The sequence below is a fragment of the Petaurus breviceps genome, unplaced genomic scaffold, assembly GCF_028583685.1.
Source record: "Petaurus breviceps papuanus isolate PSGF00001 unplaced genomic scaffold, PetGlider_PUasm1.0 91133, whole genome shotgun sequence".
NCBI lineage: Eukaryota > Metazoa > Chordata > Mammalia > Diprotodontia > Petauridae > Petaurus > Petaurus breviceps.
In genome coordinates, this window is record NW_027187419.1 from 71,152,017 (window position 1) to 71,175,451 (window position 23,435).

Consider the following 23,435-nt stretch of genomic DNA (forward strand, 5'->3'; position numbering starts at 1 on the left):
TCTTGTTGATTCTACTTCCATACCATTTCCCATTTATCCCCTTCTCTCTACCCACCTAGTTACTACCTCATCACTTAATGGACAATTTTAATAGATCACAAAACTATAGTAAAAGTAACAAAAAATTGGGAAAATTTGCTTTTTTTGGGGATTTTATAATAGTAGTGGTTCCTAGTTCTCGTTGGAATTTAATTGTAACCAGCCTTTATATGTGTTAGTTCCTTTGTTGTCCCTTAAAACCTTTTTTTAAAATCCATACCTTCACAAGCACTTTATTATTTCTTAGTCATAATGCTTATTGCCTTGAGATTTCCCTTGCTTTGATAAGGAAAAGGGAATTCATGCTTCAGGTCAGAATTAAAGTATAGTCTTCGAAGTTTCTTCTAATTCTGTAATTCGAATTTTAGTTCTGTTTCTCACTCTGAAGGAGTCCTAATTGGAGCAGCCAAAGATAAACAGTTGGGGTTTGGGATATGATACAGTTGAGAAACAATGAAGATTCACAGACGACAGTGTTCTTTCTTGGTTCTCCTTGTCTGTTTGACCACTTCTCTTTTGTCCAGTTTTTAAGTGTATTCCACTCCCAAATATGGATACATGTTTAGCCTCTGTGCTAGGCAGTTTTTTCCCCCAGAATCACTTTGTATTCACCAGCATTGACAATAACTTATTGGATATTTCCAAATGGACATCCCAAAGACTCCTCAAATTGAGCATGTGTGAAACAAATCGTTTTTACCCACTAAACCTACCTTTCTACCTCATATTCCAATTCTGTTCAATTTTTTCAGCTTGGAAATATCTTTGATATTTTACTTTCATTCACTGTCATATCCAATTAGCCTTAATGTCTTGTCAGTTCTTCCTCTATAAAATCTCTCTATACTGATCCTTTTCTCTTCACTAACATGCTCACCACTTTAATTCCATTCCTCACTAAGTCTTTTCTAGAGTATTGCTAACTTCTTAATTGGTTCTTTACTTTAAGTCCCTTCCCTTTCAGTCAATATTCTATAGAGCTACCAAAATGATGTTCCCAGAGCACTGGTCTTACCCTGTCACTCCCCTTCTCAGGAAAGTCAAGTGGCTCACTTTTCTCTCTAAATTCAAATACAAACTCTTCTACAATTTAAAGCCCTTCAAAAATCTGGTTCTAGATTGTTTCCCATCTACATTATTCCTCTCTGCTTCCATATGTTTAGCCAAAGTGGCCTATATACTTTATCTCATGCACAATATAGAATCTTAACCATCTTATTTGCCTATACGTAGGCTGTCCCCCTTTCCTCAGATGTACTACATTCTCTTTACCACCTCTTAGAATCCTCAGACTCTTTTCAGAGCTTGGTTCAAGGATCATAAGTATTCTATTTCCTCTTCAGTTAATCTGGATAATTTGGGGTAAAGCAAAGAGAGTGGAGAAAAGTCAGGGACTCATCTGAATTCTCAGAAGTTTCCCTCCAAACTCCTCAAAATTTCCCTCGCGTAACTCCTCAAAAATAAATTCTGGAGTGGCAGAACGGACAAAATGATGGTGTGAAATAATTTTCCAGCCCAGGACAACTTAGAAAGTCAGCAGGCAGACCAGGAGAAGGCCTTAGGGGACAACTCAATTAATAGTGGCAATAAATGCTTCCAGAACTCTTAGCCCAGAGATATTAAGGGGGTTAGACGACTGGTCAGGAGATTGTAGAGACTTCTTTGGTGTCACTGTGTTCAGGACTTTGTTGCATGGTCCATATTTGGATCCGTGGCCCTGGTCTTGACTCACAGTGCCAGGGCGAGTAGGAGCAATAGGACTCTAGAGTTTGTAGCTGCAGAAATGAGAGGACCCTGGTCACAATTGCAGGGCAAGAAAGAGTGCTTGTGGTCACTCACAGACCAGAGCACAGTCCAGGAGAGAAATAAATATGCCTCTCTTTAGATCCTACTACATTGGAAGAACTGAAAGGTCATAGACCTTCTAGAACTAGCTATGAAAACAATGGTACAAAAGACCTGAAGCTTGGGACAGTGCCCTCACCACCCTGGAAGCAGAGTGCAATTTTAGTGTAAAGTTAAAAATCAAGAAATAAGCTGGAAAAATGATCAAACAATAAAAAAAAGTTCCTGACCATAGAAAATTACTATGATGATCATGAAGATCAGAGTACAAAATGAGAAGAAGACCATAAAGTCAAAGATGCTGTATATAAAGCCTCAGAGATAAAGTATTTCAAAAATAAAATAAGAGAAGTAGAGGAAACATTGGGAAAAGAAATGACAGTGATGCAAGAAAATGAAGAAAGAGTCAACAGCTTGGTAAAGGAGGCAGGCACGCAAAAAATATTGAAGTAACATCTTAGAAAACAAAATGGGCCAAATGATAAAAGAAGCACAAAAATCCACCTCTTTTTGTGGTGGCACAGAATTGGAAATTCAGGGGCTGCCCATCAACTGGGAATGACTAAACAAGCTATGGTATTTGATTGTGATGATATACTGTTCCCTTTTAAGAATTGATGAGCAGGATGCTCTCAGAAAAACCTGGAAAAGTTTATATGAACTGATGCAAAGTGAAGTGAGAAGAACCAGGACATTATATACAGTAATAGCAATATTATATGATGATCAACTGTGACTGCCTCTCAGCCATATAAAAGGCAATTCTGAAGGACTTATGGAACATGCTATCCATCCCCAGAGGAAAAACTGATGAAATCTGAATGCAGATCACAATATAATTTTTTACTTTATTTTTCTTGTCCTTTTTTTCTTTAGTCTGTTTTCTTTCACATCATGAATAATATGAAAATGTGTTTTGCATGACTGTATGTGTATAACCTACATCAGATTGCTTGCCTTCTGAATGAGAGGGGAGGAGAAGAAGAGAGGGAGATAATTAGGAACTCAAAATTTTAAAAATGTTAAAAATTATTTTTACATGCAGTTGGGGAAAAATAAAACAACAATATGACCAATTTATATTTTTGTAAATATTCATTTCACTTAAATTGTTAGATTTTTGACATGTAATTACGTAAAAATTTCTCACAATAATTTCTTTATTTTCATCTTCATTGGTGGTAAAGTCACACTTTTCTTTTTTGATAATAGCAATTTTTTATACTTTGAAAAATCAAATTAACCAGAAGTTCATATATTTTATTGTTTCCCTTTCATAAAAACCAGTTCCCAGTTTTATTTATTAGTTTAATGGTTATCCTTTCAATTTTATTTATCTCTCCGTTAATTTTCAGAATTTCCAATTTAGCATTTAATTGGAGATTTTTAATTTGTTCTTTTTCTAGTTTTTTTTAAGTTGCATGCCTAATTCATTGATCTACTCTTTCTCTACGTTATTGACATAAACTTTTAAAGATATAAATTTTTAACTAAGTACTACTTTGGCTGTATCCCCATATGGTTTGGTATTTTGTCTTGCTGTTGTGATTATAATAAATAATGAAATATTTATTTAATGGATTATAAATGCAATTATTTATTGTTTCTGTGATTAGTTTTTTGACCCACTCATTCTTTAGGATTAGATTTTTGGTTTCCAGTGAATTTTTAATCTTTGTTTTCATAGCCCTTTATTGAATATATTTTTATTGTATTATGGCCTGAAAAAGGCTGGATTTGGTGCTTCTGCCGTTCTGCTTTTTTTTTGGTGAGGTTTTAATGCCCTAATATACAGTGAGTTTTTGTGAAATAACCAGGTACAACAGCTTAGAAAAAGGTTTACTCCTTTCTGTTCCATTCAATTTTCCCTAGAAGTCTTATCATTTATAACTTTTCTAAAATTCTATTCATCTCCTTAACTTCTTTCATGTTTATGGTTAGATTGATCTAGTTATGAGAAGGAAACTATAGATCCCAAACTAATATAGTTTTACCATCCATTTGTTGCTGTAACTCATTTAACTTTTGTTAAGAATTTGAATGCTGGAGCAGCTAAGTGGCACAGTGAATAAAGCACCAGCCCTAGAGTCAGGAGGACCTGAGTTCAAATTCGGCCTCAGACACTTAACACAAAAACTAGCTGTGTGATCTTGGGCAAGTTACGTAACCCCAATTGCCCTACCTTCCCCCCTCCAAAATGCAAAAAAAAAAAAAATTGAATGCTATACTATTCAGTATGTACATCTATTTACCTACCTATCTATCTATCTATCTATCTATCTATCTATCTATCTATGTACCTATGTTTACTATTGATATTTCTTTGTTGTACAAAGTACCTTTTAACAAAATATTGCTTCTTTCCTTTTCTCTTTTAATTAGGTCTACTTTTGCTTTTGTATTCTCTGAGATCATGATTGCTACCCTATTCTTTTTTTTTTTTTTTGCCTCAGCTGAAGCTCTGGCTCTTTACTTTGTGTGTGCGTCTCTCAGTTTCAAGCATGTTTTTGGTAAACAAAATATTGATGGATTTTGGTTTTTGATCCAGTCTCCTATCTGCTTCCATTTTATGGGTGAGTTCATCCCATTCACAGCTATGATTACTGTATACTTCTCTCCATCCTTTTTTTTCTGTGTATCTCTCTCTTTTTGCCTTGCCTTCCTCAAAAGTCTGTTTTGCTTCTGACTACTATCTCCTTTAATCCACCCTCCCTTCTATCATTACCCCCACCTTCTCTTGTCTTATTCCCATTTCCCTGTTGGGTAAAATAGATTTCTATACCCAACTGAGTGTGTATGTTGTTCCCTTTTTGAACCATTACAATGAGAGTAAGGTTTAAGTGTTGTCCATCTCCCCAAGCCCCATATTCCCCATCCACTGTAGGGACTCTTCCTTTTATACCTCTTTTATGTGAGTTAATTTTCCCTGTTCCTCCTCTCCCTTCCACCTTCTCCCAGTTCATCTTTTTCTCATCCCTCAATTTTTTAGAAAATCCCATCATAACCAACTCACAGCTGTGCAATCTTTCTGTGCATATATATTCCTTCTGCCTTCATAAATGATAAAATTCTTAGGAATTATAATTATCATTTTTCCCTGTATGAATGTAAGCTGTTTAACTTTATTGAATCCCTTATGATTTCTCTTTCCAGTTTACCTTTTTATGAGTCTTTTGAATCTTGTATTTGAAAGTCACATTTTCTATTCAACTCTGGTCTTTTATCATGAATACTTGAAACTCCTCTACTTCATTAAATATCGGTTTTTTCCCCCAAAAGATTATATTAAATTTTGCTGGTAGGTGATTCTCTGTTATAATCCTATTTCCTTCACCTTCCAGATTGTGCTATTCTGAGCCCTTTCAGCCTTTACAATGAAAACTGCTAAATCTTGTGTGATCCTCATGGTGGCTCCACAATATTTGAATTGTCTCTTTTTGACTGCTTACAATATTTTCTCCTTCACCAGGAGGCTCTGGAATTTAGCTGTAATATTCTTGAAAGTTTTCATTTTGGGGTCTCTTTTAGGAGGTGATCAGTGGATTCTTTCAATGACGGTTTTATCCTCTGTAGGATATCTGTTCAGTCTTCCTTGGTAATTTCTTGAAAGATGATGTGTATGTTCTTTTTTGATCATAGCTTTAAGACAGTCTAGTAATTCTTACATTATCTCTCTTTGTCCTATTTTCTATGGCACTTGTTTGTCCAATGAGATATTCACATTTTATTCTATTCTTTTTTTCAGTTTTTAGATTTTGTTTTGTTCTTTTTGATGTCTTATGGAGTCAATGGCTTCTACTTGCTAAATTTTCATTTTTAAATAATTATTTACTTCATTGAGTATTTTTACCTCCTTTTCCATTTGGCCAGTTTCACTTTTAAAGGAGTTCTTTTCTTCAGTGAATTTTTTTTATTTCTCCCCTCCTTCCCACCTCCCCCCCCCCCCATTTTGCTTTTTAAGGAGTTTTTCTCTTCATCTCTTCAGTGAATTTTTATGCCTCTTTTACCATTTGGCCAATTCTGTTTTTTTAAGGCGTTATTTTCTTCAGTATTTTTTATGGCTGTTTTACCAATCTGTTGACTCTTTCTTCATTATTTTCTTGCATCTGTCCTTTCTGCTCTCTATTTTTCCTCTACTTATTTAAAAAAAAAATTTTTTTTTTTTACTCTCCAGGAATTCTTGTTGGGCTTGTATTCAGTTCACACTTTTCTTTGAGTCTTTGTATGTAGTAATTTTGATATTGTTGTCTTCTGAAGTTGTATCTTGATCTTCCCTGTTACAATAGTAACTCTTTATTATCAGTTTTGTTTCGTTTTTGCTTTGTTTGCTTATTTTTCCTATATGTTTCTTGGATTTTTAAACTTTATATTAATGTTGGACTATCCTAAAGGGTAGGGGTAGGGGGAACTGTCTGAAGCTTCAGGTTTTTATTCTGCTGTTTTCAGAGCTCATTCTAGGTGTCTCTATCTTTTCAGTGTTTCCAAGGTGGTATGATCTAAGGAGAGGTGTGGGTACTACTCTCCTGGCCTATGTTCTAGTCTTTACCCAGAAAAGGATTTTATTTCCTTGAAGCAACAACATTCCTCTTGTCTCTGAAAGGTGACCAGGCACCCTGCTCTTCTGCAACCTCAATCACTAGTGCTCCTTTCTGCCTTGGAATTGTGACCAAGGGGCCTGCTCCTCTTTGGTTACAAGTGCTAATGCTCCTTTTCACCTTGGGACTATAATCTTGATTTGTGTATGGGCAACGCAAAAGGATCCTCCACTCAGTGCCAGTAAAGGATCCTTTATAATCTCTTTTGAACTCGTTGCCTGACCTCTTTACTGTCAGTGGACTGAGAGCTCCAGAACATGCTACCATCTCTGATGTACTTCTAAGGCCTGCAGCTTGCACTGCAATACAGCTTGCATTGTGCTGTGGGCCAGCTCCCACTTTGGCGAGATAGATCTTTCTTGCTGACCTTCTAAGTTGTCTTGGGCTAGAAAATTGTTTCACCTGACCTTTTTTTGGTTTTGTTACTCCAGAAATCAATTTAAGGCCTTATTTTAAAGTTGTTTGAAAGGGAATATGGGAGAGTTCAGGTGAGTTCCTCTCCTACTGTGCCAAACTGTCTCTACCCCCTTTCCCTCAAAGTTCTAATCTCAGGTTACTTTTCCTTAATAGTATAATCCTAGACTCTTTTTTCCTTTATTTTTTAAAATAAATGTGACTTTTAGTTTACCTATTATTTTCAATTATCCATATTTCTGCTTTTGAATGAAGATAATCAGTATTAGATTATATAATTACTCAAGTAGAGGTAAACAACTTTTTGAGGGTATGTCCCTGTATGTTCTTATAGTAGACTTCCTAGGAAGGGATTAAAGTACCTTTTAGAACATGACTTTGGTGTGTGTTTATCATGTAATTCAAAGGAATAGGCATTGTGGTTTTATTAATCATCCATCTCTAATCCCACACTAGCATATGGAAACACATTTTATATAGAACTTTCAGTTATGATAGGGTTATAGGCTTCCCTGGTTAGAGATTTTAATGTCAGCTCTTATAACCTTTCTTATTATTGTATAGAGCTTTGGAATGTGCAGAAGTCCACTTCAATTTGATGCAGACATTTCAAGCATTGTTCTATGTCTATGAAAAACTGTTTTTGTTTCTCATCAGTTTTTGTGACATTAGTCTCCAATCCATTGGGTAGAGAATAGTGGGTGTACTGTTGGGTGTGGAGGCAGGAACATTTGGATTCAAATCCTACCACCTGATATTTTCTGTTTATGGGGACCTTGGGCAAGTCACTTTACCTCTGTGATCCTCAATTTCCTCATTTAAAAATAAGGATAATAATATTTATATCATAGGACTGTTGTGAGGCTTGAATAACAAAATATATGTAAAACAACCTGAAAATTCTCAAGTTTGACATGAACATCATTAGTATTTGAAATTATTGATGTTAATTAATTTTCATATCTTATTTTCAACAGCATCACTGCAAAACTTGAAAGAGCTTTAGAAAAAGTTGCCCCTCTACTTCGTGAAATATTTGTAGACTTTGCCCCATTCCTCTCTCGCACACTACTTGGTAGTCATGGACAAGAGCTGTTGATTGAAGGTACAGTTTCTTTTCTTTTTTTTTCTGTATCTGTGCTAAATATTTTTCCTATATATTAACCTGTGTGCTTTGAGGCAGTGTATATTTTTCAAAGAAATAATTACTAAGGAAATGTGATCTTTGGTAATGGTAGAGACAGCTTACACAAATATAGGAAAGAAAGTCAATATGTGCTTTTTTCCAGAACCACGGACTACAACTTGAAGCCCTAGTTAGCCATTTAAGAAATATGTTCTATAGCTCAAGAGAAAAACCAGGACAGGATAGTGGGGAACCTCATCAAAAAGTAACCACTATTCAACCCCCATGACACTGTGAAATGTCTAATCAGTGTTTGCCGAATTAAATTTCATTGAGTCAGTTGTGTAGTTTCATATGTAATGGGGAACATAATTTAATTAACGTTTAAAGAAAATTAATAAAAGGCATATTCTTAGGGGTCAGGTAGGAAGAAACTGAGAAAACAGTTCATATCTAGCATCAGTATCTATGCATAAAAACTGGGCAAAATGTATGTTTCTCCAATCAGTCCTCATTAATACTGTGATCAAACAGAACTTTAAAAAAAAAAATCAGTGAGAACTAATTCTTGGTGAATATAAATTTAGAAATAAGAAAAAGAAATAAAACCATTATCTTCTGTGGGAACATGTCCTAATTTCTTCACAAGATTTACTTGTGACCTTTCTGTATCATACTGGGAAGGAGATCATCTACTCACATAAAGTCAACAATCATTTATTAAGTGCCTAATATATAACAGACACTGTGCTAGTTAGCTATTCACTTTATCCTACTACTTAGCTACATACAGACTAGGTCCCTGTCTTTTTTTTCTAACTTGTTTACTACCAGCTTTTTTACTTTACCTCTCTGTTCTAGACAAATTTATTAAAAAGGAATGAGGAAGCCTACATCCGTATGTTAATCAGAAACATCAAAATACACCAAATTGTTCATTTTACAATATTGAACTGCTTGCCTTCAGGACCTTCATTGTCTTAAGCTTGTTGTCTTAGCAACATATATTTTGTCTCCCTCATTAGACTACGAGCTCCTTGAGATCAGGACCTGTTTTTTATCTATCTTTGTATCCCCAGTGCTTTGCACATATTACTAAGCATACATGGTAGGCACTTAATATTTACTGATTGACTCTAACAACTGCACTTGACTGATCCATGCAAAAAAATGATAGCACACTGCTTTGCACATAAAGGTGTTTAACAAATTCATCATTCTTTCATTTAATAAAGCTGAAATTAGGTCAGTGAAGGTATCCCTGATGAGAAGGGAAATAGAGTGTTTAAGATCTTTACATTTTCCAGGCACTGTGTTAAGAGCTGCTGATACAGGTATAAGCAAAGAACACAGTTGCTGCTCTCAAGGAGTTTATATTCTAATGGGGGAAGATAACACCTAAATGTTGCTGGATAGGAGGGGGAGAAGATACCTACTCTGGGGAATAATTAGAAAATTGCAGTAAATGTAATGGAGGGGTTCCCACCAAGACAAGACAAGAAGCTTACCTTTCAGAGCCTCAAGGTGTCAGGAACAGAATTATTATTGTTTTAAGGAAATTTTAACAATCTTTTTTATTCACTAAATATTATAGTTAATATTTCAATTATTCCTTAGAAACTTGTAAGTTTCTTTTCCAAGCAGCTTCTATTTGGCAACCTTCCATTTTTGTACTCTTTATCATACAAACTAATGTTTTATTAAAATTTTCTGATTTCTTGTATTAGGATCATCTAAAATAAACTGTAGTCCATTTTCATTAATTTACTATGTATGATTCTACAGAAATAAAGTGAAAGCCTATTAAAGCTGTTCATAAACAATAAACATTTATCATTTGCTTTGCTGTAAAGCAACCTGAAAATTTCTTTTTTTAGGCAGATTTGAATACTTTGGAAAACAATCCTTATTTGAATTTGAGTTGAATAGTCTTTTGAGATAGGGGAAGGAATAATCATTGATATATAATACCTACTATGTGCCAGGCAATCTATTAATTGCTTTCCATAAATATTTTCTCATTTGATCCTCACAACAGCCCTGGGAGATAAGTACCATTATTGTCCTATTTTACAGTTGAGGAAACTGGCAAATAGAGACTTTCCCTGGGTTGGACAGTTGATAAATGTTTGAGATCAGATATGAACTCAAGTCTTTCTGACTCCAGACCCACTTGTCTATCCACTACACTACCAGTTGTTTCTCTTTCGGAAAGAGTTTACTTCTTACAAATTTTGAGAGTTGGAAGGGGACAGCGTCAGTAGTTATCTATTCCAATCCATACACAAAAGGTTTCTCCCCTTGACTATACCCAAAAAGTGAGTATCCCAGTTTTTGTAATACCATATATTCCAAAGAATAATGACTATTCTTATTGATTATGGTTTTGAATGATTTTATGAATTTTAGGATATGAAACACCTAATTCAAATTGCAGTAACATTATGCAATGATAGTTTCTTCTTCTTTCATAGATAAGCCAGGGTGTAACAGTGTATAGTGGTATTTTCCAGAAGATCACATGGGAGTAAATAATACATTATCTGAAGATATTCAGGGATTTATAGAATCATGGAGTTAGAAGGAACCATAAAGGTCAGGCATTAATTTTCCTAACTCTAGCTTCAGTGACTAGTGATTAGGAACCCACCACATCCTGAGACAACCATTACATTTTGGGACAGCTCTAATCTTAGGGTTTTAATCTTAATCTTGTCCCAAGCCCAGATTTGCTTCTCAGCATATCCCTGAGTCTTTCCTCTGGGGCCAAGAAGATCCATTCAAATTCCTCATATATAATGATACTTCAGAAAATTAACCAGCTATCAGGTCCTTCTACCCCCATGGCTTTTCTTCTGCAATTCAATAATTGTTAAGTACCTACTGTGTAAGGTACTATCCAAAGACCTGGAGAAACAAATTAAAAAACACAGAGTTCCTGCTCTCAAAGGGCTTATGTTTTACTTAGATGTACCATGTAAACAGATAAGTCAATACAAATTATATGAGGATAGAGAAAACATTAACATCTGTTCTCAAACAATGTGTTGGGCCGCAATAGTGCTCCTTGAGGGTTGTCTAAGTGTACTGAGAATTACATAGTACTGTCAGTCACAATCACATGGGCTTGAACAAATCCCCCAACTTTCTCTTCATGATGTGAGGAAACAAAGGTTGAGAACCACTGTTGATAGTGTACAAAATAGGAACTGGCACCTGAATCTGAATCAAGCTTAAGACTCTCTTAAGAAAGAAGCAGAATTAAGGAATTGTTGCACTCCAGGAATATACAAAGGCACAGAGAGAAAGAAATTTCAGTTGAGTAATTGGGTTAGAAGCCAGATAGTAAGGACTTCAGAAGGTTGAGTGGACAATATAGATAGTTTGGTTTAGAATTTGACTTTAGAAAGGAGACATATAGGACAATAATTTGAAATAATAGTAGAGTCAAGTAAAGATTATTTTAATAGTCAATAGGCATCAGGAATTAGTAAATAGTGGACATAAAAAATCAAGAGTTTTCTCAGTGAGTAGAATGTTGGCCCTGGAGTCAGGAGGACCTGAGTTCGGTTCCAGCCTCAGACACTTAATACCCACATACAAATACTAGCCATGTAACCTTGGGCAAGTTACTTAACCCCAATTGCCCTCCAAAAAGCAAAAAAAAAAAAAAAAAGAATTAAGAGTTTTTTGGGGGGATAGAGGGTGATTGAGTCAGCTCCTGGACAAGATAGGAAGAGAGGCAGTCAACATGATTTTCCCATTTCTTCCCATCCCTTGGACACATGAGCACTCAGAAAAGATCTGAGGGATCTTTTATAGTTGATCAGCATTATAACATTGCTATTACTGTGCACAATCTCTTGGTTCTGCTTCCTTCACTTCACCACAGTTCATATAGATCTTCCCATGGTTTTCTGAAACTATCCCATTTGTCCTTTCTTGTAGCACAGTAGTACTCCATTACAATCACATGCCACAACTTATTCAGTCATTCCCCAATTGAAGGATATCACCTCAGTTTCCAGTTCTTTGCCACTACAAAAAGAGCTGCTATAAATATTTTGTACACATAGATCTTTTTCCTTTTCCTTTGATGTCTTTGGGATATAGAGCTAATAGTGGTATTGCTGGATCATAGAGTGTACACAGTTTTCTAATCCTTTAGACATAGCTCCAAATTGTTCTCCAGAATGGTTGGACCAGTTCACAATGCTCCTAACAGTTGTTCATTAATATACTTATTTTCCCTGATCCCCTCCAGCATTTGTCATTTCTGAACAGGTGTGAGGCGATACCTCAGAACTTTTAATTTGTATGTCTCTAATTAATAGTGAGTTAGGGTATTTTTTTTCTTATGACTACATAGCATTGATTTCTGATTCTGAAAACTGCCTGTTTGTATCCTTTGTCCATTTGTCAAATTGGAATGGATCTCATTTTTATAAATTTGACTCAGTTCCCTATATATTTGAGAAATGAGGTCTTTGTGAGAGAAATTTGCTACAAAAATTTTTATATTACTTCATTGTCTATGATACCTTTTAGCAAAATGTAGTTTTCTTGATAATCTTTCTTAATTAGGTCTGCTTTTGCTTTTCCTTTGTCTGAAACCATAATTGCTACCCCTGCCTTTTTTACTTCAACTGAAGCTTAATAGATACTGCTTTATGTTCTAGCCCCTTATTTTAACTCTGGGTCTTTCTCTTTTCAAATGTTTCTTCTAACCAACATATTGATAGATTCTATTTTCTGACTGGCTCTGCTATCACCTTCTGTTTTATGGGGCAAGTTCATGCCATTCCAATTCACAGTTATGATTGCTGAGTATTTCTATCCATCCTCAATTCTTCTATTTATCCTTCTCTCTCCCTTTTTATCCTGTCCCTCCTCAAAAGTCTTTTTTTGCTTCTGACCACTGCCTGACTTCATCCATCCTCCTTTTTCCAATTCCCCCTGTCCTTTTCTCTTGCTCCTTTCTCCTCCTTTTCCCCTTTTGGTAAGATAGATTTCAATACCCAAAAGAATGTGTATATATAGTCTTCCCACTTTGATCCAATTCTAATGAGAGTAAGATCAGTTTTTATGAGAGTGAGATTTAAATATTGCCTGTCCTTCTTTTCCCTCCACTATAAAAGCTCTTTGTGGTATACCACTTTTATGTGAGAAGATTTTCTCCATCCTACCTCTCCTTTACCCCTTCTCCCAGTGCATTCCCCTTTCTCACCCCTACATCTTTTAGAGATCATCCCCACATAATTGTCTTACACCCACATCTATGTAAGTTCCTTCTAATACCTAATAATGATAATATTAGGCATTACATATATCATCTTCCCCTATAGGAATGTAAACAGTTTAACTTTGAGTTCCCTATGATTTCTCCTTCATGTTTACCTTTTTTAGGTTTCTCTTGAGTGTTCTGTTTAAATGTCAGATTTTCTCTTCAGCTCTGTTCTTTTCATTAGGAATGTTTAAATTTTTCTACCTCATGAAATATCGGGGGTTTTCCTTTGAAGGATTGTATTCACTTTTGCTGGGTAGGTTATTCTTGATAATCATAGCTTCTTTACCTTCTGGAATATCATTCCAAGTCCTCCACTCCTTTAACATGAAAGCTGCTAAATCTTGTGTGATTCTATGATTCCACGATATTTGAATAATTTCTGATTGCTTGCAGTATTTTCTTCATTTTCTGGGAATTCTGGAATTTAACTTTCATATTCCTAGGAGTTTTCATTTTGGGATCTCTTTCAGAAAATGATCAGTGAGGGGCGGCCAGGTAGCACAGCGAGTAAGAGCACCGGCTCCAGTGTTGAGAAGACCTGGAGATTGAATCCCGGGCTCAGACACTCAGCACCCACCCAGAAACACCTGGCCGTGTAACCTTGAGCAAGTTACTTAATCCCAATTGCTTAAAAAAAAAGAAAAGAAAATGATCAGTGAAACCTATCAATTTTCTTATGGATCTATTGATAATAAAGGCAGTTTTTTGTTATAATTTCTGGAAATGTGATGTCTAGACTTTTTCTCTAATAATGACTTTCAGGTAGTCCAGTCATTCTTAAATTATCCCTCCTGTATCTATAGTGCTGGGACAGCTAAGTAGTACAGTTGATAGTCCTGGGTCTAAAGTCAGGAAGACTCATCTTTTTGAGTTCAAAGGTGGTCTCCCATACTAACTGTGTGACCCTGGGCAAATCACTCAACTCTGTTTGCTATAAAAGGATCTGGGGAAGGAAATAGCAAACCATTCTAGTATCTTTGCTAAGAAAACCCCAAAGGGAGTTATGAAGAGTCAGTCACAACTGAAAACAACTGAACACACATTTATCTTCCAGGTCAGTTGTTTTTCCAATGAGATATTGCACATTTTCTTCTTTTTTTTTTTCATTTTTAAAAATCTTCTATTGTTTCTTGATGTCTCTTGGAGTCATTAGCTTCTACTTGCCCTGTTTTAATTTTTAAGGAATTATTTTCTTCATTGAAAGTTTGTATCTCTTTTCCCATTTGCCCAATTTGTTTTTAAAGGAGTTTATTTCTTTGGTCAGTTTTTGTACCCCTTTTCCATTGTGCCTCTTCTTGCTTTTTAAGGAGTTCTTTTCTTCAGTGAGTTTTTGTACCTCATTTACTGTGAGGCCGATTCTGTTTTTTAAGGTGTTATTTTTTTCAATATTTTTTGTGTCTCTGTTACCAAACTATTGATTCTCTTTTCATCTCTTTTCATAATTTCATAATTTTTCTTGTATCACTCTCATTTCTTTTCCTAATTTTTCTTACACCATTCTTACCTGTTTAACTCTTCCAGGAATTCTTATTGTGCTTGTGTCCAATTTGACTTTTTTTCTTTGATGCTTTTTGTGTAGCTATTTTCATATTGTTTTCTTCTTCTGAGTTTGTGTCTTGTTCTTCCTTGCTCTTTTATGGTCATGTTCTTTTTTTTATTGTTTGCTCATTTTTTCCAGCCTATTTCTTGACTTTGATTGAAAAAGATTGAAAAAACATATATTTGGTATAAAAATGCAGAAATCTCAAGAGGAAAGGAAGCAGGAGGGAGGGGGAGCAAGTTAACTGAGAAGGAATTTGGAGTGGTTTTATTCTGCAAGTTAAACAACCTTCTTAATCCCCAAAACTGAATTAAATGGGAAGGGGTTGAGGGACACAAAGGAAAGAAAACACCTGGAAATGAAAATAGTCTCTTCAGTTGGGGAATGGCTGAACATATTATGGTGAAAGAATATAATGAAATACCATTATGCCATGCAAAATGACAAAAAAGATTCTTTTAAAGAAACCTGGGAAGTAAGAACTTGTACAGATTAAAGTGAACAGAACCAGGAAAACAGTTTGTCTGAGGGAAACAACATTGTTAACAACTTTTAAATGAAGGAAGGATGAATTATGTTTCCAGAGGTGATAAAGCATATGACCTCCTGAAAAAAAGGTAATGGGCTCACTGTGCTAGAAGAGACATAGATTTCTGGCCCTGGTGTAGATTTGTTTTATTTGATGACACGTCTTTATAAATACTTTTTTTCTGTTTTTAATTGGAGTGAAGGAGAAGGGAGGTATTTAATAGAATAAAAAGGTTATTAACATTTTTTTAAAAGTACACAGAAAATTACAGAAAGAATTTCTGAAGGAAACACATATAACCAGAACAGTTTTAAAAGTCACAGTTTAAATTTATCATATAGTTATTTTTTTAAAGGCAAGTAGTGTTAAATAGAGATTAATGGTTTCACGTACAATCCATATTTTCAGTTTTACTTCATATATGGAAATGTTTTTGTGGTTATTATATTAAAATATTTTAATTAAAAAAACATAAATAAGGTGGCTAGCTTTTTACTCATTGCATGCAAATTGAATAAAGTTACTTATAATTTCAGTAAAAACCCCAGAAAAATTCTTATTTTCATACTTAAGGTGAATTAAAGAAATTTATGCTAAAATCAGTGTTTCATATAATTTGGTTTATCATCTTGATAAAAATAAAATTTTAGTACATTTTCTTTATTACCTTCTACAAATTTGAGCAAAATATCAAACTGATCCAGTCCTAATAATCATTTCCCAGAAGCTGCATTCCTTGGATTCAACATCATCATCATCATGCTCCCAGGCAAAGCTCATCATCAGGAAATTCATTATTGTGGAGACTGTACCAGTTATGGTATTCACACCCGATCAGTACCCTTAGTAGTCTCAGCCCCTTTGATTGGAGAGTTGAAGGGTAGAGCAAAGATATTCCTCCCAAAGTCCCTATTAAAGAGGGCCCAAAGGGCTTATAGCCCAACCATTTTGTACAGGCTTTGCTTGGACTCTACCATTATCATGCCCCCTGTGCTGAGTACCTTCTCTGCCCCCTTCTTCTCCCTTCTCAGCTCCCCCTTTGTTGCATTATCTTCTCATATTGATTGTAAGCTCCTTAAGGACAAAGACTTTCTTTTTCTTAATTGTGTGCCCAGTGCTTAGTGTAGTGCCTGGCATATAGTAAGTGCCTTAATAAATATTTATTGAATTGAATTATTGATAACTGCTTTTGTACAGGTTTTAAAGCTATTTTTTAGTATTTAAACCAAGTTTCCTCTCTTTTCTTATTCAGGATTAGAGATTTGCATAAAATGTAAATTTTATCTTAAAGAATTCATGAACTTTTCATCTTAAAGAATTTATGACCTGTTCATTCTCTCCCCCAAAGTATGACCTTATATAAATAATTGAAGGCAAATTCTTTCCAGAACAAACAATAGTAATATAACAAAAAATAATTGAGGTTTGATATCACTGTCAATTTGTTGCCCTTCATTTTGATACTAGATCCGTGGTCATGAGATAAGTCCTTCTGGCCCTAGCTCTTCCACTATACCAGTGTGATCTTAGAAAAGACATATTTGACCTTCTGGGCAACCAGGGACCACAAAGGTTAAAACACTGTGCCTTGAAATCAGAAAGATCTGAGTTCAAATTCAGCTTCAGACACTCACTGTAATTTTGGGCAAGTTATCCTTTATTTGCTTCAGCTTCCTTGATTATAAAATGGGAATAAGCCTTGTTGTGAGGATCAAATGAGATAATATTTGTAAAGTATTTAGCAGAGTGACTGGCGTTTAGTGACTATTTAATGAATACTAGCTATCATCTATCACTATTGTTGTTACCACCACCACCATTATCTTAATTTACTCATCTATAAAATGAAAAGTTTGACCAATATGATTTCTAAAAACCCATTAGCTTTGAAATTCTCCAGCTCTGTGATTTTGTGACAATTATGCATGTAATTGTGACTGAAAAAAAATCACAGCTGCTTAGAGTTAGGAAGACCTGAGGTTTAATCCTACCTCATACAGTTACTAGCTATGTAATCTTGAATAAGTCACTTAATGTCTGCCAGCCTTAATTTTCTCATTTGTGAAATGGGTAATAAAAGAAATCTGCTTTACAGATTTGTTTTAAGGATCAAATTAGATCATATGTATAAAGTACTTTGTAAACCTTAAAGTGATATATAGACATTATTTCTGCTATGAGGCAAATATCAAATAGGTACTTTAATTAGTAATGTTAGCTGTTATCTAGTTTATTGTATTTAAGAATATTGCCTGGATGCAGCAAATTGGCCACAGATTGTTCTGGCAACCTTGAGTCATGGGACTGACATTGGCTTTACTATTAACGTTACCTGTGTGACATCAAGAAAATCATTTCAACTCTCTACACCTCAGTTTCTTTAACTGTAAAATGAGGGGGTTTACTAGATAAACTTATTTAAGTTCTCTTACTTAACTTTGTATCTATGATTCTTTGATCCCTTTTAGTTTCTCCTCCTCACCAAAGCTCTTGCTCTAAGAGCTAATGATTCATAAGGTTTGTCTCAGCTACTGTGACTTTTCCAAGTCATTGACGATGTGGTAATGTACTACTTGAGATTTTGCTGTAGTGAACTTATTTCTTAGTCTCTTGTTGCTTTTGATTGCCACTACTTCATTGCAGTATAAAACATTTTTGTTTATACTGCTGTTGTGTCATGGTTCATCCTAAAATAGTGATGTACACTGTTTCATTGCTGGGTTGATATCCTGAATTCCAAGATTTCATTATTGACAGTATTGTCCTGAGGGAAAATGGTCTTTCACTTGTTTTGTGTAAAATTTTATGTTTTTTGCAAAAGGTTCAGTTTGTTGTTTAGTATTATGAATGAACAGGAGAACAGGAAGTTCACATTGTATTTCATTGTATCTCTGAAAAAATCCTAGAGATTTGGGAAATTTGTGAAAATTTTATTTTTTGTTTTAGACTTGTGTTTTCACTCTTGTCAGAAAGTTCCCTCTTTTCCTATACAAATCTGTAACTCTTCTATAATTTATGTATGGCTCCAGAAATTTGCTTAGGGTGCTGAGAGATTAAATTATTTGCTCTTGGTAATATAACTAATAGGTGTCATGAGAGACATGAGAGACTGTCCATGAGAGACTAGATCTCTATTCACTATGCCATGTTGCTTTCCTGTGTGGTCAGTAGATATCCTGTTAAAATTAGGTATGGCATATGTTTAATTAAACAGCTTTTCTAGTTCCTAAGGCACCTAGACACCTATTGATATTTAGACTTGTAATCCCATTAATTCACTCTGACCTTGAGCATATCAGCTTTATCTCTATGTATTTCAATTTCCTCATCTGTAAATGAGGGAATTGAACCTGATGACTACTACAAGTCCCCTCTAGTACTCTTGTTTGATCCTACTATAAGGTCCAGTTGGTGTTTACTGCTACCACATAAAGAATTGTTATCTTTTTTTTTAAACAACTACCCAAGATTTCTGGTCCCTCAGTTGTGGCTAGTGATATCAAGTGAGACATTGCTATGAAAAAAACCTATATAACACCCTCAGAGCTGGTCTTTAGATAGTAATCATTCAGTAACCAAGTATTTACTGATTACCTATTACTTTTTTCAATTTTGCTAGGGATATCTGTTAAATTTCTATGGTGAATATGGAAGTATTGGGTATCTATCCTTCTCCTTAATTACTTATAATTTGGAGAGAAGACTACCACACCTGAAATAATATATTAAACAGAAAAGCATATTAAACCAAAAAGATAATATCTAATAGCTTACTCGATCACTTAGTGTCTATATTGTACAATTTGGTTGAACAAAAGGAAGATTAGATTACTTCATAGAGGAAGTGAGACTTGAGCTGAAGGATGAAAGAGGGAAGGAAAATCAAGGTGCAGGGAATGTGAACAAAGGCAAGGAAACAGAAGTAAATATAGAGGACATTGAGGCCTGGCTAAAGAGTTTGAAATTTCATAGGCAATAGGCTTCTTTGAAAATGTTTGAATAAAAGAGTGTCATTATTAGATCATTGTATGAGGAAGATAATACCGATTTCATAGGGAGAAAATAGCCTGAAGTTTGAGAAAGTCACATTAGGGATTTTGGATAAGATGATAGTAAGAAAAATAGATCTGAAGGATCGTAGAATCACAGAGTTATCTAGATCGATCTGGGAAGGATCTCAGACACCCCCTGGTCCAACCCTTAAAAAAAAAAAAAATAAGAAAAATGAGGCCCAGAGAGGTTAAGTGAAAGTTAACACAGGTCCTAAGTCTGAGAAACGCTCTTTACACTCACGTCTTCTGACCCCAGAGCCATTGTCTTTTCCATTGTAGGATGCTGCACATAAGGTTGCCAACCCTAATTATCCTCACTTTTTTTTTTCTTTTTGGAGGGCGAGGAAGGGCAGTTGGGGTTGAGTGACTTGCCCAGGGTCACATGGCTATATCCTTACATTTTAGCCCTGTATCTCCAACTGCTTGCTGGACATTTCTATTTGGATATCTTGCTTTTCTCAGAATTCAACATGTCTAAAAACTTATCATCCTTTTCCCCTTTTGCTTTTGTATTTTTTAATTAATGGTGACATTTTAGTTATTCATGCTTAAGAGCGATGTCATATTTTATTTGAAAACTTATCTTTTAAAAAGTATGATATATTTTTATCTTGGACTCAGGTCTTCTTCTTAAGTCCTAGGTTTTGCTTTAATTCCCTTTTCTAAAACTTAGTAAGCAGAGGATGCACTTATTTACTTTGCTCCCTTTCCCTGCTTAGGCAGGGAAACTAGAGGTAAAGTTTATTTAGAGGCAACAAAGGAAAAGAAGATAATGTGATATTAGGCTTCCTTTCATTAGATTCCATTCTTCCATTTAAATTTACTTTGCAGATTTCTATTCAAAGGTAGAACAAATGCAGTGTTTGTATTGCAATATTCCTCAGTCCTTTGCAAATTGGTCATTGAGAATCCTGAAGGATAGGCCTTGGGGGGAAGTAGAGAGAGGCAGGGGTGTGGGGTGAGAGAGACAGAGAGAGAGAGAACTTTTCTGAATGAATAGAAATCAACACTAAATATGATGGGGTTTTTTTTAAAGCAATTGGGGTTAAGTAACTTGCTCAAGGTTACACAGCCAGTTATTTCTGGGTGTTGTGCCAAGTATCAGAGCCTGGGTTTGATCCCAGGTCATCCTGACTCTGGGGCCGGTGCTCTTACTCACTGCGCCACCTGGCCGCCCCTAAATATGATGTTTTTGAGAGAACGAGCTGAAGCCTATAGATTTTTATGAATAGAAGAGGAAAAACAAAGATGAAGAGTATAGTAATGGACCTATGAGAGGCAAGGGAAATACAGTGAGAGAATGAGGACCAAGAAAATTTTCATGGAATTCAGAAAGGATTATTCACATTAAAAGTTTGAGAACTACCAACTCAATGATTAAAAGTTATGTTTTATATCTTGATCTGCATGTACTTAAGTGGTTATTCTCTTTAATTTTTTTTTTATTGCTTTTTGGAGGACAATTGGGGTTAAGCGACTTGCCCCAGTGGTTATTCTCTATGTCTGTCAAAAATAGAATAAATACTGAGCAGTCATTTTTTTGGTTTTTGTTTTAATGGAAAGAGCCTTGGACTTGGAATCAAAACACCTGGGTTTGAATTCTGATTCCACTACTTACTAGCTATATGACCATGGCACATTATTCCCATCCTATCTTGTTTTTTCCAGCAGATTGTCACTCTGTCATTCCCATTCTCTCCCTGTCAGTCTCTCCCTGTCTACTGGCTCATTCCTTGTTGCCTACAAACATACACATCTTCCTGATCCTATAAAAAACCTCCCCTTCATCCATCCATCCCCACTGTCTTCCTAAATCTTAATCCCTCTGATAGTTAAACTCCTTGAGAAGGCCATCTATAATCAGTTCCTTGACTTCCTTTCTTCTTATTTTTTCTTAATTCTTTTCAGTCTCTCTTCTGAACTCATCATTCTCTCTCCAAAATTACCAGTGATCCCTTAATTTTTAAATCTTTAACCTTTTTCTCAATGCTCATCCTTTCTTGACCCTTTTGTAGTTTTTGACACTATTGATCACCCGTTTCTCCTTGATACTCTCTCTCCTCTCTAAAATTTTGTAAGGCTGTTCTCTTGGTTTTCCTCCTACTATCTGTCTTTCAGGTCTTGCTGGATCTGCTTCCATGTTCCTCTCATGTAATCAATTATTGTCACTTACTATATGACTCTCAGTTCTACTTATCGAGACCTAAGCTCTTTCCTGACTTCTACTGTCTTATTTCCAGCTGCCTAATAGGACATCTTTAACTGGATGTCTCATACACATCTTAAACTCATTATGTCCAAAACTGAACTCATTATTTTCCCTTAATCCCTCCCTTCTTCCTAAGATTACTTCTATTGTCTAGGACATCACCACACCTTCCATTGAGGTGTCATCTTCTACTCCTCATTCTCTCTTGTCCTGTTAGATTCTATCTGGTCCACCTTCTTAATATCTCTTATTATTATATTATTATTATTATTATATATTAGTAATTATATTATAATTTCTAATTATTATATTTAATATTATATATTAGTAATATTAGTATATTTTAGCCCCTTTCTCTTCTTTTACAGAACTATCACCCTGGTGCAAGCCTTCATTACCTCATGAATAAACTATTGCAGTAGTATACTAGTTGATCTCCTTTCCTCAAATCTTAAGATCTTAAATGATCTTCCTAAAATACAGATCTGACCATATAATTCTCCTTTTTAATAAACCCTACTGGCTTCTTATTGCCTTTAAAATCTTATATGAAAACCTGTTTGATTTTTAAAACCCTTCACAACCTGGTTGGTACCTTCCTACCTTTCTAATCTTCACACCCTTGTTCCTCTGCAGGTACTCTACAATGCAGTGAAGATGTTCTCCTTTTTGTTCTTGAGCAGATTAATCAATATCCTAACTCCCTACTTTTCAGTGGTAATCCTCTGAGCCTGGAGTTAATCTCCCTACTCATCTCCATTTCTTGATTTCTCTAACTTTCTTGAGGTCAAAGCTAAATCTCACTATTTATAAGAAGCCTTTTGTTATCTCACTTAATGCTAATGTTTCCCCACTATGAGTAATTCTTATTTATCCTGTATATAGCTTACTTGTACCTAGTTATTTTCATGTTATTTCCCACCTTATACTGTGATGTCCTTGTGAGCAGGAACTGTTTTTGCCTTTCTTTCCATATTCAGCACTTAGAACAGTGCCTGGAACTTACTTGACTTAAAGAGTCATCCCAGCATCTTTCATTACCTCTTAGAGTCCACCTTTAGCAGCTGTTCACCCGGATTTCTCTAATCTTCAGCAGGATGAAGTTCATGTGTTTCTCCAACCCAGATGATCTGGGCAATAAGAGAAGGCCCCAACCTTGGGTGAAAGAGGGGCACAGACTTAGTCCAAACCATACCTGGGACAGAAGGGAAGTGACTTCTGCAAAATGTTTCAATAATAGGTGGGATATGAACGTAATTACACCTTTTTACCTCAAAGAAAGTAGAAATGGACCAGATTAGAAACTTTAAATTTAAAATCAATAAATGATCTAAAAAATGGTCAGAAAAGAAGTCCTTATAAAGAAGACCTCACAAGGTGGGGAAAAGCAACTGAGAAACTGAAGAAATGAGCACACAAAGAAAAGTTTCCAAACCAATTTATAAATACTAAGGAGTAAGAGAATCCAAGGATAAAACTACAAAAGGCAATAGTAATTTTGCAACACAAAAAAACTAGAGCCCAAGAAATGAGAATGAGATGACTACAAGAACTCAAAGAGTGATTAGAAGATCTAATAAAAGAACTGGAAGAAAAGGTAATGAGTAAAATTTGAACTTGTACAAAAATTTTAGAAGTAGAGTTAATTTCTTTAGAACAGAAGCGGGGAAAAATAGGAAACTAAATAATGGATATCCCTTCTTTGCAGTAAAATGAAGGAAGTGGCACTTAAAAAATTCAGTGATGCAATAAGAAATTGAACAAAGTAAAAAGATGGAAAAGCTGGAGGAATGTGAGAT

The 23,435-nt window shown here is 35.1% G+C and overlaps 1 protein-coding gene and 1 long non-coding RNA gene across 4 annotated transcripts in view; one reads left to right on the top strand and one right to left on the bottom strand.

The window, feature by feature from the left end:
* The window catches only part of NBEA (neurobeachin), an 809,664-nt gene that overhangs the window by 346,856 nt on the left and 439,373 nt on the right, over positions 1 to 23,435 (top strand). For all 3 annotated transcript variants that reach the window (XM_069079971.1, XM_069079972.1, XM_069079973.1), the window contains exon 33: positions 7,871 to 7,998. In XM_069079971.1, the coding sequence (XP_068936072.1) occupies positions 7,871 to 7,998 (128 nt within the window). The remainder of the gene's footprint in view (positions 1 to 7,870; positions 7,999 to 23,435) is intronic.
* LOC138154980 (uncharacterized) overlaps positions 1 to 23,435 on the bottom strand; it is a 58,706-nt gene that overhangs the window by 11,560 nt on the left and 23,711 nt on the right. Inside the window, exon 2 of the long non-coding RNA XR_011166725.1 lies at positions 22,678 to 22,791. This is a non-coding gene — a long non-coding RNA (uncharacterized lncRNA). The remainder of the gene's footprint in view (positions 1 to 22,677; positions 22,792 to 23,435) is intronic.